Source organism: Belonocnema kinseyi, chromosome 10 (assembly GCF_010883055.1).
Source record: "Belonocnema kinseyi isolate 2016_QV_RU_SX_M_011 chromosome 10, B_treatae_v1, whole genome shotgun sequence".
Classification (NCBI taxonomy): domain Eukaryota; kingdom Metazoa; phylum Arthropoda; class Insecta; order Hymenoptera; family Cynipidae; genus Belonocnema; species Belonocnema kinseyi.
Window position 1 is genome coordinate 3,149,375 of NC_046666.1, and position 15,499 is coordinate 3,164,873.

Here is a 15,499-nt window from a genome sequence, read left to right on the forward strand (position 1 = left end):
GGATTTTCGACTAATATCGGTTAGGGACGGATCTATCTTATCGACCAGTGGAATCTTAGCACGAATAGGAACTATTATCATTCGTCGATAAATTACTAGTTACACTTATTTAGTGTCTGTTAGCTTGGAACAGAACCCTTCCCCCGTAGTCCTGCTGCTATACTACTGAAGTTTAATCATATAAATTGTTTAAGTTTGACAATTTTCTGTTGAAAACTGTATTATTCGGAAAATTTCAAATTCGATAATATTATAAACTGTCCGCAATTTTATTATTCTGGATTTTTATCTACAATTTTGTAATTTTTGAAAAGTTCCATTTTGGATACTTCCTTTTTCGGGAATTGAACAGTGTTGAGATATTTATTTTTCGGGATTTTTCAGTCGGCCCTATTTTTCAACAAGAAAATTTAATTATTTTCAAATCATACAATTTTGAAAGATTGGAAAATATTACACGAACATTTTCAATGTTTCGATATAAAATTATTTAAGTTCGAAAATATTCGTAACTATTCGAACATTATTTAATTTCTTTTATTTTAATTAAAATTTTTTTACCTTTCAGGCCATGTGAAGAGTGGGTCACGTGACGAGATTCCTACCTTAACCTCACTTTTTTTATTTCCCAAATTATTTCCACACGAAGCGCCACATCGAGTTGAAAATTTGGGATAATAAATAAGAAGTACTAAGAAAGGTGGGTCTGGTCGTAAATTTTTATAATTGTGAAAAAAGCAAAAAAAAATTATTTACAAAAAAAAACTCTTTTCACAATCACACAGATTTAGGACCAGACCCACCATTCATAGTGCTTCTTGTTTAGTATCCCAAATTTTCAACTTGATGTGGCGTTTCGTGTGATAATAAGTTGGGAAATAAAAAAAAGTGGCGGTAAGGTAGGAATCTGGTCACGTGACCCACTCGTCACATGGATTTAAAGTTTTGAATTGAAAATTATTGTATCTTTTTAACCGTTTAAATTTTAAATCACAGAATTTAGAATACTTAATTTTTAAATTCTTCAAAACACTGTTCTACTTATTCATTTTCAAAGTTTCGAAATCGAACATATTTTTATCTTCAAATTTGGAAATGTTTAACTTTAAATATTTTTATTTTAGTTTTTCAAGATTTTTAAGGTTTCAAATTCTTTGTATTATATTATTGATTATGAAAACGTCAATTTAAAAATAAATAATAATCTCAATAAATTTCTTGGATATATTGAAATCTTTTTGTAATCCTTTAAAATCATTTCGGATTCCGAACAAATATTTTTAAATAATTTTTAACCCTTCAAAAATTGTTTAAACTATTATCCAATACAATCTTTTAATTGTTACATTCCTTTAATTAGTTGATTCTTTGAACTTATTGTTCATGTTTCAACGTTATATATACAACAATAAGTAGCCGGCAACTTTATTATTAAAAAAATAAAAATATAATAACAAACAAATGAAATAAAAAAATTTTGCGTTTAAAAAAAGATCATTATTATTAAAAAAATATTATTGATTGGGCATATAAATTAAAAGTTATTGATTCTTGAGTATGTTATTTTATCATTATCGTTATGTTATGTTTTTAATAAACATGGATCATGCATATTTGTACGTGACAATCTTCAATTATGAGTCAAAGATCACAGATAGGTTTGGATGAAGTTTGTTGTGTCTATGCAGATTTTGTAGCAGTTTAAAAATTTATTAGTTAATTCAGCAACAAAGTTGAAATTCAAAAATAGATAAATAAATAACGATTACATTTTTAAAAAATAAAACCAGAAAAGACACTCTTTTCAAATAATATTGACTCGATAACTTTTGAAAAAATTCATTATCGAGCCATTTTGGATAAAAATTAAAAAAAGTGGGCACATTTTCAATATTTTTGAGACCACTTTTTTTGAAATTCAAAAATTGTCCGTACGGTTATTCATAGTATTTAAAAATTCGAACAATTTATCCTAATGGTTTTTTTTCATAAAATCATAAATTACCAGAGTAATAGCATTTACAAAATTCCAAAAAACACGAAAATGAACATTTTATGCCAAATAACGCATAATATGAAAAAAAGTAAAAATTTTGATTTTTTAATGCCCTACAAGATTATCATAATTACTTTTTGAATATTTTTGAAAAATCAAACAAATTTTAACAGCAGACAAAATAATAAAAAGTCCAAAAATTAAATTTTTTGGACAAACTGTGCAAAATACGTTAAAAGATGATAAAACAGAAATTGTGCATTTCAAAAAGATCTATAAATTTGTTATTTACCACTTTTTGATAGGATGCGTAGTTTTGGCTTTTATCATGAAAAACATCAGTAACAAGTCAAAAAATCTGCCCGCAGCGTGGGCACATTCTTAACACAATTTTTGTCTTTTAATTTCTTTTTCATCGCGTGTGGGGTTTTTCAAAAAATTGAATTTTTTATGTTTTTAATATTTCCTTTTACGATTAAAACCAAAAACAGAACTATCAAAACATTATTCATTACAAATAAATCATTTTTACATTCTCATCAGAGAAGGTATTAGATTTTTGTAAAATTTGACCCCCCCCCCCCCACCCAGCTTTTGTCAAATGTCTACGTTATGAGACCCCATAAATCCAAAAATACGTTTTTACGAATATGTCTGTCGGTCTGTCTGTATGTATGTATGTCTGTCTGTCTGGCTGTGAGCACGATAAGTTTAAAAAAAATTAATTTATTAGATTGGCTTTTGGTACACTCTTTTATTGTCTTAAACTGAAGGTAAGGTTTGTTAGCCAGTTATTTTGGATAGAACATTGAAAAAGTTAGCCCATTTTAAATATTTTTGAGAACACTTTTTCTTTAATTCAAACATTTTCTGTATGGATGTTTATTGTATTAAAAAAGTTGAACAATTTATCCTGATGACTTTCTTCATAAAACCAAAAATTACCACAGTTAAAGTATTTACAAAATTCCTAAAAACACATGAAAATGAACCTTTTAATTTAAACAAAGGATGACATAAAAAAAGCCAAGAAAATAAAAAGTTTGATTTCTAAATTTCCTACAAGATTATTATAACCACTTTTTGAATTTTCTTGAAAAATCAAAAATTCTAATTTTCTCAGTATACAAAATAATGGAAATTTAACAAAAAATTTTTTAAAAAGAATTCGCATTTTTTCAAACGGGACAATGAAACTATGTCTGCTTCAAAACCAATGTAAGTTATGAATTATAATAATATACATTTATCGGAATGATATAAAATTTCAGGGATAAATTCGAGTGCGAAGCACGATATACGTAATGAGAATGTGTTCGTTAAAGCCGAAGGAGCTTTAACAAAAGAGAATTCACAATCACGAATTTACTGTTGTCGTCGCTTTCACCGTTAGTTTTAAAAATTCTATGCACAAAGATCGAGAGCGTATACAGTAATACAGTAACGAGCGCGAAGCGCGAAAACCACCAGTCGCGCGCCCTAGGCGCGCTCAAACTTGCAAGCGAAGCATGCTACAACTGTTACAAAACTTGTTGTATTTTTTATTAAAAAATTAGTGAATGAAAGTGTTAGATTAAAATTATAATTTCCTACGTACTAGTTTACAAAGACAATAAATTGATTTAAAAATTATTATTAATAATTCCTTTTAAAATTAATTAAAAAACTGGATTCAACTTACTTGGTGGGACCACAAACATGCTAATGTTTCCTAATAAAGGAATTATCTTCGGTCCAGGTAATTTGTTCAAAAGCCTTCCAAATCTGCTGTAGTGAGTGTAATAATGAAAAACTCCTAAGATTATTGTCACAATTATTAATAGCAAAAACATTTTCGGAAGAAATTTTTTAAAAAATGAAAAACACTCGTTTAAAATTGAATTTTGCCAAACTCAAGAGAGACATTGATCAAAGCTGCTTCATTTTTCTTGTATCTAACATTTCTCACTGCTGAAGAATTAATCGGAATAAAATGAAAGCTAAATGCAACAGAGTATCAGAGTCCTAGGAGCAGACTTATCTTTTGATTTTTTTTATTATTTATTGAATTGCGCGGAAACATTGATTAGGGCACCAATATTTTTAAATTTCCATTAAAACATAAAAATGACATCAACTGTACGGTCACTTTATGATAGAACACCAATATCAAAATAAAATAATAAAAAAACAAAAGCATCAGTAGGAACCTTAGAATCAATCGCCTTGATTTTTGCACCTTCTCATGTATTTCTTTGAATCGAGTAAATTATTTAATTTATATTTAGGATTGAACAATCATGAATATCTAAAGAATTTTATCTTTAAAGACGGATTTCTCATAAATATCATTAACATTTATTGTTAACTTGTAACGGACTAAAACCAATATTGACCAAAAATATGACGTGCTTATCAATATGTGCCAAGTATTTTGAACGTTTGTAAATAACTGATGAAATAAGAAACTCTGTGGAGATTATTTAGTTTTTTATTTCACTCATCGCACAACAGGTAAATTCTAAATAATCGTTTTCATCCAATTTTATTATTACAAAGTTCGTAATTTTTTATTACAAAACGTTATATTTTGAAAAATAATTTAAAAACTCGTAGAAATTTGCAGTCTCTCTGGATTAAAAATAGTAATTATTAAGATTCATTCCTAATTCTTAAAACGTCATATACTCCATTGTACTATTATTAATAATATTATTATGGTAGTAGACATGGCTAGTGCATTTAGAATACATAAATCGATTGCTCCTGGCAATATGAAATAAATTTTCGGTAAGGCAGTATAAAGAATCAGGTTTTGTCCAAAGAAAAAGCTCCTAAAAACTGTTGAATTTCCAAGAAAAAAAGATAAATTTTCCACAAAAAATAGTATAGTTAGGTTTTAGGTTAGAAAATTAATTTTAACAACAAAAAAAACATTCATTTTCAAACGTAAAAGTCACTTAAGAAAAAGCAGTTGGAGTCAACAAAAAAAACGATCTTTAAGAAAATATTTGTATCCTTAACCAAAAAACAAATTTTCAACAAAATATAAACATTTCTTATAAAAAGGTACATTTATGACCAAAAATAGAACAGTTACATTTTTATCTGTAAGAATCAATTTTTTACCAACAAGAAATTATCAGAAAAATAGTCAATTTTTAAAATAAAGAGATAATTTTTAAACTGAAATGATGAAACATCAACTGGAATAGTTACATTTTCAGTTGAAAAATAAATTTGCTTTGAACAATCACGATTTACAAAAAAAAATAGTTAAATTTTCGAACGCAGATGAATGTTCAATTTAAATTATTAATATCAAACTAAAAAGATAAATTTACAAACAAAAAAAGAATAGTTAAATTTTAGTTAAAACAGTCAATTTTTAGGCAAAACAAAACGAATTTTCGAAAAGTAGTTCCATTTTCTACCAAAAACTACCAAAATTTAAATAAATGCATGGATTTACAGTAAAAAATTATTAGTAGGTCAACTTTCAGTTCAAAAGATTAATTTCCAAAACAAAAATTTCAACCAAAAAGATCTTTAAGTCCCTTTAAAACTTCTAAATATCATTAAAGTCCCTTGATTCCTTCCAAAAAATTTTAACAACCTTAATGAATCCACAACTAAAAAAGATCAATTTTCAAACCCAAAAAGATCAATTTTCTACAAAACAATTGAATTTTACACGAAAGCATTGCATTTTAAACCAAATGGTCCAAAAAGATGAAATTTTAACAAAATACATTAATTTTGAAGCAAACAGTGTTTGTTTAATTTAATATTTAATTGTTGATGTTATGGTGATGTTTAATTTTCAACAAATTAGTTAAATTTTAATCTATAAAATGTATGTTTAACAAAGTAATTAAAGTTAAAATCAAGTCCATGATGATACATTTCCGATCTTTTCGAGAAATTTCGAGATTTTTATAAAACATGTTCAAGTGAACTGACCAATTATGAAGATCAAGAATCTTAACAAAATTCGAGATTGTGAGCCAAGATTCCCGGAACTTTTTGTTTGAGATTCTCGATCTGCATGAATTTTTGAGTGCACATAAACATGTTTCAAGCGAATCTCGAATTTTCTCGAAATCGTCTCGAATAAATAGCACCTAGTTGAATTTTCAACCAAAAGAAGGCTTCTTAGTTAAAAATGTAATACTTCAATTTTCAACAAAAAAACATTCATTTTTTTAAGCATTTCAAAAAATCCTCATTCTTTGTCTTCAACCCGAACTTGATTCCATATTGCAAGAAATAATCGAAATTCAATTGTTCAAAATGTAATAAAATGTACGATCAACAAGGGGAGACCGCCAATTTAGAATCTTAGTTTCTCTTGTCTTAAACCTCGTCTCGAACTCGTCTCGAGACCTCGTCTCGAACTCGTCTCGAGACCTCGTCTCGAACTCGTCTCGAGACCTCGTCTCGAATCTTGTCTCGAATCTGATATCAAATTTTGTCTTGAATTTAGTCACGAGCCTCGTTAAAAAGTAAAAAAAACTCACAATTGGCGGTTTCCTCTTGTAAGATATAAATTCAAAAGCGAGTGGAGCGTACAATCGGCGAATTAAACAGACTGTGTTCCATGTTTGAAAGTATCCAGTTTCTGTATGCAGGGTGAGACAGATTCATAAAAACATCAGGACCTGCTTCATTTTCTAGACCCCAAGCCATAATACCAGCCAATTGACCATTCACAACTAGAGGACCGCCAGAATCACCATAGCTACAGCGCTTTCCTTCAATTCTATCAAAAGCACAAATTACTTTATTTGTAATTTCATGTTCATCTTCTTGGCAGTGTTGGGCGACGTCTCGCCAACATTGTTCCTCGCTGATTGTGGGTACAGTGATTGATCGCAATACTTTAGGAAATACCATTCCGCCTTTGAAATAGGTTGCCCTACAACGGAAAAACATATGTAAGTGATATTTTGAATAAGAAAGATGACTTTTCTGACCAATTGAATTTTTTATCTAAAAGGGTGATTTTATATCCACAAAGACGAATGCTCAAGAAAACAGTTTCATTTTGGACCAAAAAATATGACGATTCAAGAAAACAGTCCAATTTTAAACAAAATAATTAAATTTTCCACCAAAAAAGATAAGTTCTGAACTACTAAAAAGTTTAACCACGCTCACTGGACATACGAGGTGTGTTCAAAAAGTAAGGTGACTTTTCAATTTTCGCGGGCTACGTACATTCAAGGCTTAAATTTTTTGTTTTGTTGTGTTGGTACACTCGTCACGATCATACGTTCACAGTTTTGACTATATAGCTCGTGTTGTTTTTCTGGCAGAGGCGTAAAAGGTTAGAAGGGTTTGATGTGCTCGGCGATTTTCTTCTTTCGAAAAAAAATAGAGCAAAGAGTTTGCATTAAATTTTGTGTTAAAAATGGAATCCACTGCTCTAAAACTCTTGAAATGTTGACAGTTGCATACGGTGAGTCTACTCTGAGTAAGAAAAATGTGTATAAGTGGTACAAGCTGTTCCAAGAAGGCCGAGAGGATGCCGAAGACGAACGTCAAGTTCAGTCAAATGTGAAGGTTTTGCTCACTGTCTTCTTTGATTACCGTGGCGTAGTGCATCAGGAATGCTTATCCCAAGGTCGTACGGTCAATAAGGAGTATTACCTTCAAGTTCTGCGCCGTTTACGAGAGGCGATACGCAAAAAACGTCCGACACTTTGGAAAAACAATTCATGGCTTTTGCATCACGATAATGCACCTGCTCATTCATCGTTGCTTGTGAAAGATTTTCTGACCAAAAAAAGCACCACAATCATGCCTCAGTCTCCATATTCAGCGGATTTGGCCCTAGTGACTTTTTTCTTTTCCCAAAACTGAAGAGACCCATGAAAGGACATCGATTTTCAATGATTGAGGAGATAAAAACTGCATCGCTGAAAGAAGTCAAGGCTATACCACAAAATGGTTATCAGAAGTGCTTCGATAATTGGGAAAAGCATTGGCACAAGTGTATTATATCTGAGGGGGATTATTTTGAAGGGGACAACATAAATATTGAGGAATAAATGAATATTTTTTTAGAAAACCATACAGTCACCTTATTTTTTAAACACACCTCGTATATGAATGAAGTCGTGTACCATCTGATTTTGGATCAGCAAAATTGGATCGTTTTTATGCGTGTTTAATAATCAGAATGATCTTAATGGTTTCATATCCCGAAGTTTACTGAGTATATAATTTATTACATTTAAGATAACTTACGTTCTTAGCCGTACCCATGTCCTAACAAAAAAGCTGCTATAGTTGCTGCATGTGGTGGTCCAATGAAAAAAATTGGAATTTGAAATTCTTGAGTTTTCTAAACCTAACCAGGAATAAAACTAAACTTCATGTCACAGTAAATATAAAGGGTGTCTTTTTGTTGCAACTGTATCTTTAAAAGTCAGCAAAATACTATTACATTCTCGGATCATTTTTGCAGATCAAATTGATACCTTCAGATTTAACGTGACTATGAAATGATTTCATAGATCAAGATATTATTGAATGAAATATTTATAGCTCACCTTCCTAAACCGATAGAACCCCAACCACTAACTGTTCCAAGAGTATTTGGTGGTACGTGTCCATTATACAGCAATATTTTTCGATTTGTCGAACGAGCGAAGTCGATGGCTGGTGAAATTGAAAATAAGGCAAGATCGTTTCCATATTTTTTAGGATGAAAATGTGGATATATTAGTATTCTTTTAATGCTATGGTGTGTTCCTTGATCAACATATATTGAACCAGATAGAATGCTGTACTTCCCAGTATGGTCATCAAAACAATGAGCTGCTGTGATGATAACATATTCTGATAATATACTACCTCCACAGGCAGGAAGACTGTTCATTAAAATATTGACAACATACGGAACTTGATGAATCTTCACTGGCTGACTTCCACTTGACGTTTGGGAAATTAGACGTTTTTTGCGAACATGAAGGTCTTCTAAAATTTGGATGAAAACTTTAAAATAGCACATATCCAATAAAAATTCTGTTACTTTGCACAACGCGGCCAAAAGAATAATTTTTGTGTGTGATCTGAATCAACGGGAAAAGTTGTATACTATGATGATATCCCTAATGTAGTATACTGCCTTCCTGATAAAGAAACTATATAACTGCTCTGACTCTGAAGGTTTTCCTCGGAATATCCGAAACTTGTTCATTGCAAGTAAGAGAGCAATTCAGAATAAAGCCTCAATCTTTCACAGATTCCACAAATGGGGTAATATGTCCATCGATCAAGAGAGAAGGTAGGGTTGCAGTTGTTTCAAGGGATGGAGAGGAAGAAGGTCCTATGATTATAGCCATAGTTATAGCAAGATTAGAAGTGAAGCCACTTGTGAAGGCTTTTTCAAAGGCATAAATATTAAATAGATGGGTGCAAGAGTAGATCTCTGAGAGACAACACCCTCAACCTCCACATAATCAAACTGCACACCATTGCTAATTTGTACCCTTTCAGATTGATTACGGAGATCAGATTTAATCCATTTGAAACAATATACTGGAGAGGTGAAGCGATTTGAGCCTAGTCAATACTAGATTATAGCTAACTGTATCAAACGCCTTAGGAAAGTAAAAAAGGACAACAACCGTTATTTCCCTTCTATCCATTGCCTACAACTGCTGTAAGTTGATGGACAATTCGCTCGAAGGTGTAGACAAAGCACACATGATGAAAATAGGGCGGAATTCTTTGGGAGAAGTAGGGTTAAATATTTGAGGAACAGGACCTCTTTCCAGAGGTGAGGAAATATTCCTACCTCGAGAGATGTGCTATAGAAGTACAAAAGAATATGGTCAATGAATGGTAACGCAAAACGAATCATTGTTATTGAAATACTATCAGCAATTGCTTTTACCTTAATGACTTTTTTAAATTAGAGATTCTTGCAATGTGCCAAAAAAAAGTGATTAGTTTTATCAAAATTAGAGGGATCAGAGACCAGGAAGGATCGGTGTTTTCAAGGAGCGTGAGCTTTGTGATAGAGGCTGTTAAAAGGTCTGCAGGCGAACAATTTTTATCAGGAGCCAAGTCTTTAGGGGGAATAAGTCCAAACCATCTTAAAAGAAGATGTTTTCATTTTTAATCCTGTTTTTAGCAGAATTGAAATTATATTGATTTTATAATTCCCTTATTTTGGTTTGTACCAAGTTTCTCAATCTACTAAATTCGCTTTGAATGATACTAATTTTTGTTCTTTTAGCGAATCTAAGTTTTTTTCTCTTCTTCTTTCGTCAAATCCCTAATGTTAAGAAGTGATTCAAGGAGTGGACTCTTATGGGATTGAAGGAGAACTGGCATTAAATGTTGATATGGTTATAATTTGAGAGGAATCAAGTTGAGTGGAAGAAAATACCTTGTCTATCACCTAGTCTAGTGGTGGATGGTATGGGAAACAATACTGATTTTAAATAGAGAGTTAAATTTTTGGCAGAAAGTAGATGAGTAAGACCAGTTCTAGACCAAGATCCCTACCTTACCGGCACCGAGAAGATTTTATAGCTGTAGTGCTTCGTGTTCGTGTTGCGTTTGTAGGAAAGTAGTTTGTATCCGGGCTAAGTTTTCAGAACATTCTCGATGACGTTATCACGAATTCCCACCTTACCGACTTTGATACCCTTGTGTATCAATGTCGTTAAGATAGGGATCTATTATAATGTCATCAAGAATATTCTAGAAACTTAGCACGGACATAAACTACTACAGCTATAGAATCTTCTCAATGTCGGTAAGGTAGGAATCTTTTTATAAAACCGGCCCTACTTATGTACTGTAGAATTAAGATATGTGTTTAGTTCCGTTCCGCAGGAAGTACAGGGGCAGACACAAGTTTTCGATCACCTCTCTTTTTATGACTGATTAGGTTCTCCTAATTTTAATTATTCCAGAGCTAAAAAAATTCTCTTTAAACAGTTCTATTACCATTTTTTACGAGAAGTCGGATATTATTTACAAAAATCATATTTATAAGTAAATTTACAATTTCAAACAATTGTTTTCAATGTTAGTGTTCTTTTTCTCAGAAACTGACCATTAATACTCAAATACTACAATGCTTATATTGTAAAAAAATTTTAATGAAATCTTTAGCATCCGGAATGAACCAATTTTTAATTTTAAACTTGAAATTGATTTATTTATTTATTTCCTTGCCAATTATTTAAACTGTCTTTGATGAAAATTCCCTACACTTTGCTAGATATTTTTTTTAATTTTTGACTTTTTCCTGATCAATAAAATTTCCTGAAATTTCCCAGATTTATAGGTTTTCCATGACCTGCGACCATCCTGTTATATTATCATAGTATACAACTTTTACTGTTTACCTAGATTAGAAAAAAAGTTTTTATCCAAAAAATCAGGAAATGTATTGACAAAGATTAATTTTAAGACATTTTAAAGTTTTAAAAATATTGAGAATATTCAAAAATAATTTTAAATTTAAAAGGATTTACAAAGTTTTTAACAAAATATAGATTTCTGAAGATTTCGAAATACAATTTTGAAGCTTTGTAAAGATCTTGAAAGATTTTGAAATCCTGCAATGTGTTTCAGAGAATAAAAAAAGTTTTGATAATATACAAAAATAATTTTATACTTAAAATGATTTAATTTATTTTATAACAAAATGTACATTCTTGAAGATTTGGAAATAAAATTTGGAAGTTTCTTCAAATATTTTGATAATTTTTAGAATAATAAGTTTTATTAAGGATTTATTTAACTGTTAAAAACGAATACCAAAGATTTTAATAGATTTAGAAATAATCTGAGTCAGTTTAATTGAAACACAATTATCAATTCTTAAATTTTTTCAGAGCATCAAAACTTCCTACATATCTTTGAAAAAATTTTATATTTTTCCTTAAATCTTGTGAAATTCTTTACGAAGCAAACTTCTTAGAAATTTTCTAGATAGTTTTTCTTAAAAAATCTTTTTTAATTTTCTTAAAAAACGTAGGAAAATTATATTTATATACACTTAAAGAAAATAAATAAAAGTATTATATTAACTTAATTCTTTCACTTCTTTTTAAGCTTCTCCAGCTGAAGTATGATATTGCTTACTTTTAATTTGTTTAATTTTAAATTCAATATTCATTTTAATGAATTTTTGTGAGTAGTATAGCTATAATATTATCCCCAACTTACCGACCGATGGTAAACTTGCCTTTCCGACCGATGGTAAATCTGTATTACCGACCGATTTTGTTTAACTGATGTGGGTAATTAAGCATGTAAGAGAACCTTACTCAATCTTAAAGGATCATTGTAGCCGTATAGCTATACTACTTTTGTGGGTAATGATTTTTAAAAAAATCTGAATTGAAGATAGCGAATTGTAGTTTTTAATTTATTGTAGATTTGGAATAGGCCAATTTCATATTTTTAAGACATTTATTGAATTAAAGAAAAGAAAATTTGTTTTATTGTTTTTTTTTCTGAGTAGAAAGAGGGAATCTTCTTATTTTTAGTATTTTGGTATATATTTAAATTGAGTTGTACTAAGCAAAATTCCATAATTTTCACAATTTTTAGAAGATAAACAATTTTTTTTTAATTGGAAGGGGGAAATTTTTCATTTTTAATATTTTGAATAAGTTGTTGGAGAAGACATTTTTGTTATTATTTCTTTTCTTAATTTGAAAATGACGCTTTTTATTTAAATAATTTCAATTATTAAATATTTTTAGTGAGTTGAAGCGGGGCAAATTCTTTATTTTCTTTATAAATTGGAAAAGGAAAATTTTAGACAATTAGAAGAAAGGAAATTTTGGTATTAACTTTATGGTTATGAATTGGATTTTTAGTCAAATTATTATTATTATTATTATTATATTATTATAATTATTTCACGAGCCTATTTCAAATTATTTTCCATATTTTAGAACATTTGAATAAAAGTTTTTTTGTTTAAATTGCATTTTTAACTAATAAGATGAAATTTCTACCAGAAGAGTTACATTTTTAACAAAGAAACATTTTTCAATCAAGCAGGAAATAATTTAATTTTCAGAAACAAAAGATGAATTATCAACCAGAAATATAATAGCCGATATTTAGCCAAAAGAAATTAGCCCGCCAAAAAAATTGGATTTTCTTTTTAGTCGCAACAAACCATTTTTAAATAATTTATATACAAAGAATAATCGCATAAATAAACATTGAATTTCATTTTGAATGATTTTAATAAACAATCTCAAAGAATAGTTTACCTTATTAAATTATTAAGAATTCGAAAAAAAACAACATTTTTAGTGGATTTTTATCGGATTCGGAGGTTATTTTCTTTTTCTTTCCTCCTTTAAAAATTAATTTTAAATTTACATGAATGGAGAAATTTAAGAGTATTTTTTCCAAATTTAATATCTGGATTCGCGTTTTTTTTAATTTCCAATAATTTCGCAAATAAACTTAATCTTTAATACATTTAAAAGCAATATTTTTCTTGAGTACTTACTAATATTATCTTTTGACAAAGTCCCGGTTCCCTGTGATAACATAGCAGAAAAAATTAAAAGTAGACAAACTTCGTTTTCCATTTTTAGGCAACATTCGCAACTAAATCGCAAATGAATCGCGATTTCGTGTTTTATGGTGTTTACAGAATATGGTTTATGTGACAAATAAAGAAATAAATTTTTCTCTGACTTTATCTCATTTTTTGCTTAATATTTTGTTAAAAATTAATCTATTGTGAAATAGTCGAGAATGTTCAAGAATTGAGATAAATATTGGTTTTACTGGTGGAGAAACAAGAAACGAGAAAAAAGGGGTACGAAATATTTATATCTGAACAATAAATCAAGTTAAATTATGATCCCAATAAAATTTGGTAATTCTTGGATTTCATTATTTCTAATAATATATCAATCACAAATTTTGCGCAAGAATTGTTTGCAAACTCAGTTTACTACTTGGGTTACTAGCTTCCAACTCTCTATCAACTTAGCCACATTTATTGATATTTTCTCAAAAAATTTAGAATTTGTTTAATTTTTATAAACAAATTAACTGATATAACTAATTCTACTTTGTAAGTATTAAAAAGCGCATGGTGCTATTTTCGAAAAATATCTCGAAACTTATCAAAATACTACGTTAAATACTAATAAATTAAAAATGAGCTCTCCAAAAATTTGAAGTAAAAAATTTAATTTTGTCAGTTCAAGAAACATAACATAAAATCCAAGTAGACAAGGTTAGTCAAAAAAATTTTAAAATTACAACATTAAAAAAATGAATTGCATATTCTTTTAAACATATAAAAGGTGAATTTTTTCAAAATACTTATTAATTTGTTATGTAGGCTTTGCTACGAAAAATATGATTTTTAATAAACTCCATTAAAAAAAATACTACATTTTCAATATGACTAAATTTTCTACATTGATGTTTCCAATATTACAAAACTGATGAGTGTTCACTTTTCTTTATTATTATGTAAATTATGAATTTATTAGGTCAGCCAGCAAATAAATTAAAAAATTTATTCATAAATTTCAAATTCATCATTTCGCCCAAATATAAATTTAGAAACTAGAAAATTTTCCACATTTATAATTCCAATCTTACAAAACTGGTATGTGTTCACTTTTTTTAAAGTTATAAATTGATCTCATTTACTCATTTACCATCTGCAAATTTATTTATAAATACTTTATTTACTTTATTCAATGTATTTACTTTATTTAATTTACTTACTTTACTTGCTGTATTTACTTGATTTATTTTATTTATAATTTATTGGTGGATAATAGGAATAATTAAGCACCGCCCCCCCCCCCAAACCTCATCAGAAAATGTTTCGCTCCAATATATTAAAAAAATATTCATATTTATCTACCACAAAGTGTCATAACTTTGAAAATAAAGATATTGACTTCTTTTTATGATTTCGGATAAATTTATAGTTAATTAAGAAAAGTGAACTCTCGCCCTTTTGGTAATATTGGAAATAGCAATGTGGGAAATTCTGCAGTACCGAAAGGATCCCGCAATAAATGTATGGGAAAATGGCTTTCGGTGGATTTAGCTGAAACTTTGTAATTTTTAAGGTTATGAGTGCCGGATGAAATATCCGTGAAAAAAATCCAAAAAATGGACAGTTTTAGCGCTATGCGGCGCTAAGCGCTCATGATCAGTGAATAGAACGAATTACAATAGATTTTATTACAAAAGCGATGTCAACATAGAAATCACGGTTCAGATCGTGGTCTGTCATATTTTCGCCTACACCGTTGACTCATATAGCGCGCTTCTCAAAACGATCAAACGCTAAGCGCCTAAAATTTTAACTTGATTAATTCATCACTTCTTTAAAGGCAGAAATGGTACCCAAAGTAACATCAGTGTCAAAGTAACATCAGTTTCATCGTGGATGAAATTTACCCCCACCATACCTACCGTTTGGGAGCCGCAAAACAGAAAGTGCATGATTACCACTGTGAGTTCGTATGTAAACCGAAAATGCAC

General features: G+C 29.4%; 2 protein-coding genes across 2 annotated transcripts in view; both read right to left on the reverse strand.

Annotated features, from left to right (window-relative positions):
* LOC117181956 (cytochrome P450 4C1-like) overlaps positions 1-3,944 on the reverse strand; it is a 16,996-nt gene extending 13,052 nt beyond the window's left edge. The window contains exon 1 of the mRNA XM_033374984.1: positions 3,678-3,944. Within this exon, the coding sequence (XP_033230875.1) occupies positions 3,678-3,828 (151 nt within the window). The 5' untranslated portion in view covers positions 3,829-3,944. The remainder of the gene's footprint in view (positions 1-3,677) is intronic.
* Positions 3,945-6,331: 2,387 nt separating this feature from the next.
* Positions 6,332-8,993, reverse strand: LOC117181957 (trypsin delta-like). The gene is made up of 3 exons (XM_033374985.1): positions 8,533-8,993; positions 6,548-6,893; positions 6,332-6,433 (listed from the first exon to the last, which is right to left on the reverse strand). Exons 1-3 carry the CDS (start codon positions 8,991-8,993, stop codon positions 6,332-6,334), a joined length of 909 nt encoding a protein of 302 aa, XP_033230876.1.
* Positions 8,994-15,499: the final 6,506 nt, after the last annotated feature.

Bases quoted from the DNA above. Each gene is read 5' to 3' on its own strand.
- LOC117181957 (XM_033374985.1), bottom strand. From the start codon at position 8,993: ATGTGCTATTTTAAAGTTTTCATCCAAATTTTAGAAGACCTTCATGTT. The intron at 6,894-8,532 runs GTGAGCTATAAA...TTTCCGTTGTAG, and splicing joins GGTTCTATCGGTTTAGGAAG to GGCAACCTATTTCAAAGGCG. The intron at 6,434-6,547 runs GTACGCTCCACT...ATTTGATATCAG, and splicing joins GTCTGTTTAATTCGCCGATT to ATTCGAGACAAGATTCGAGA.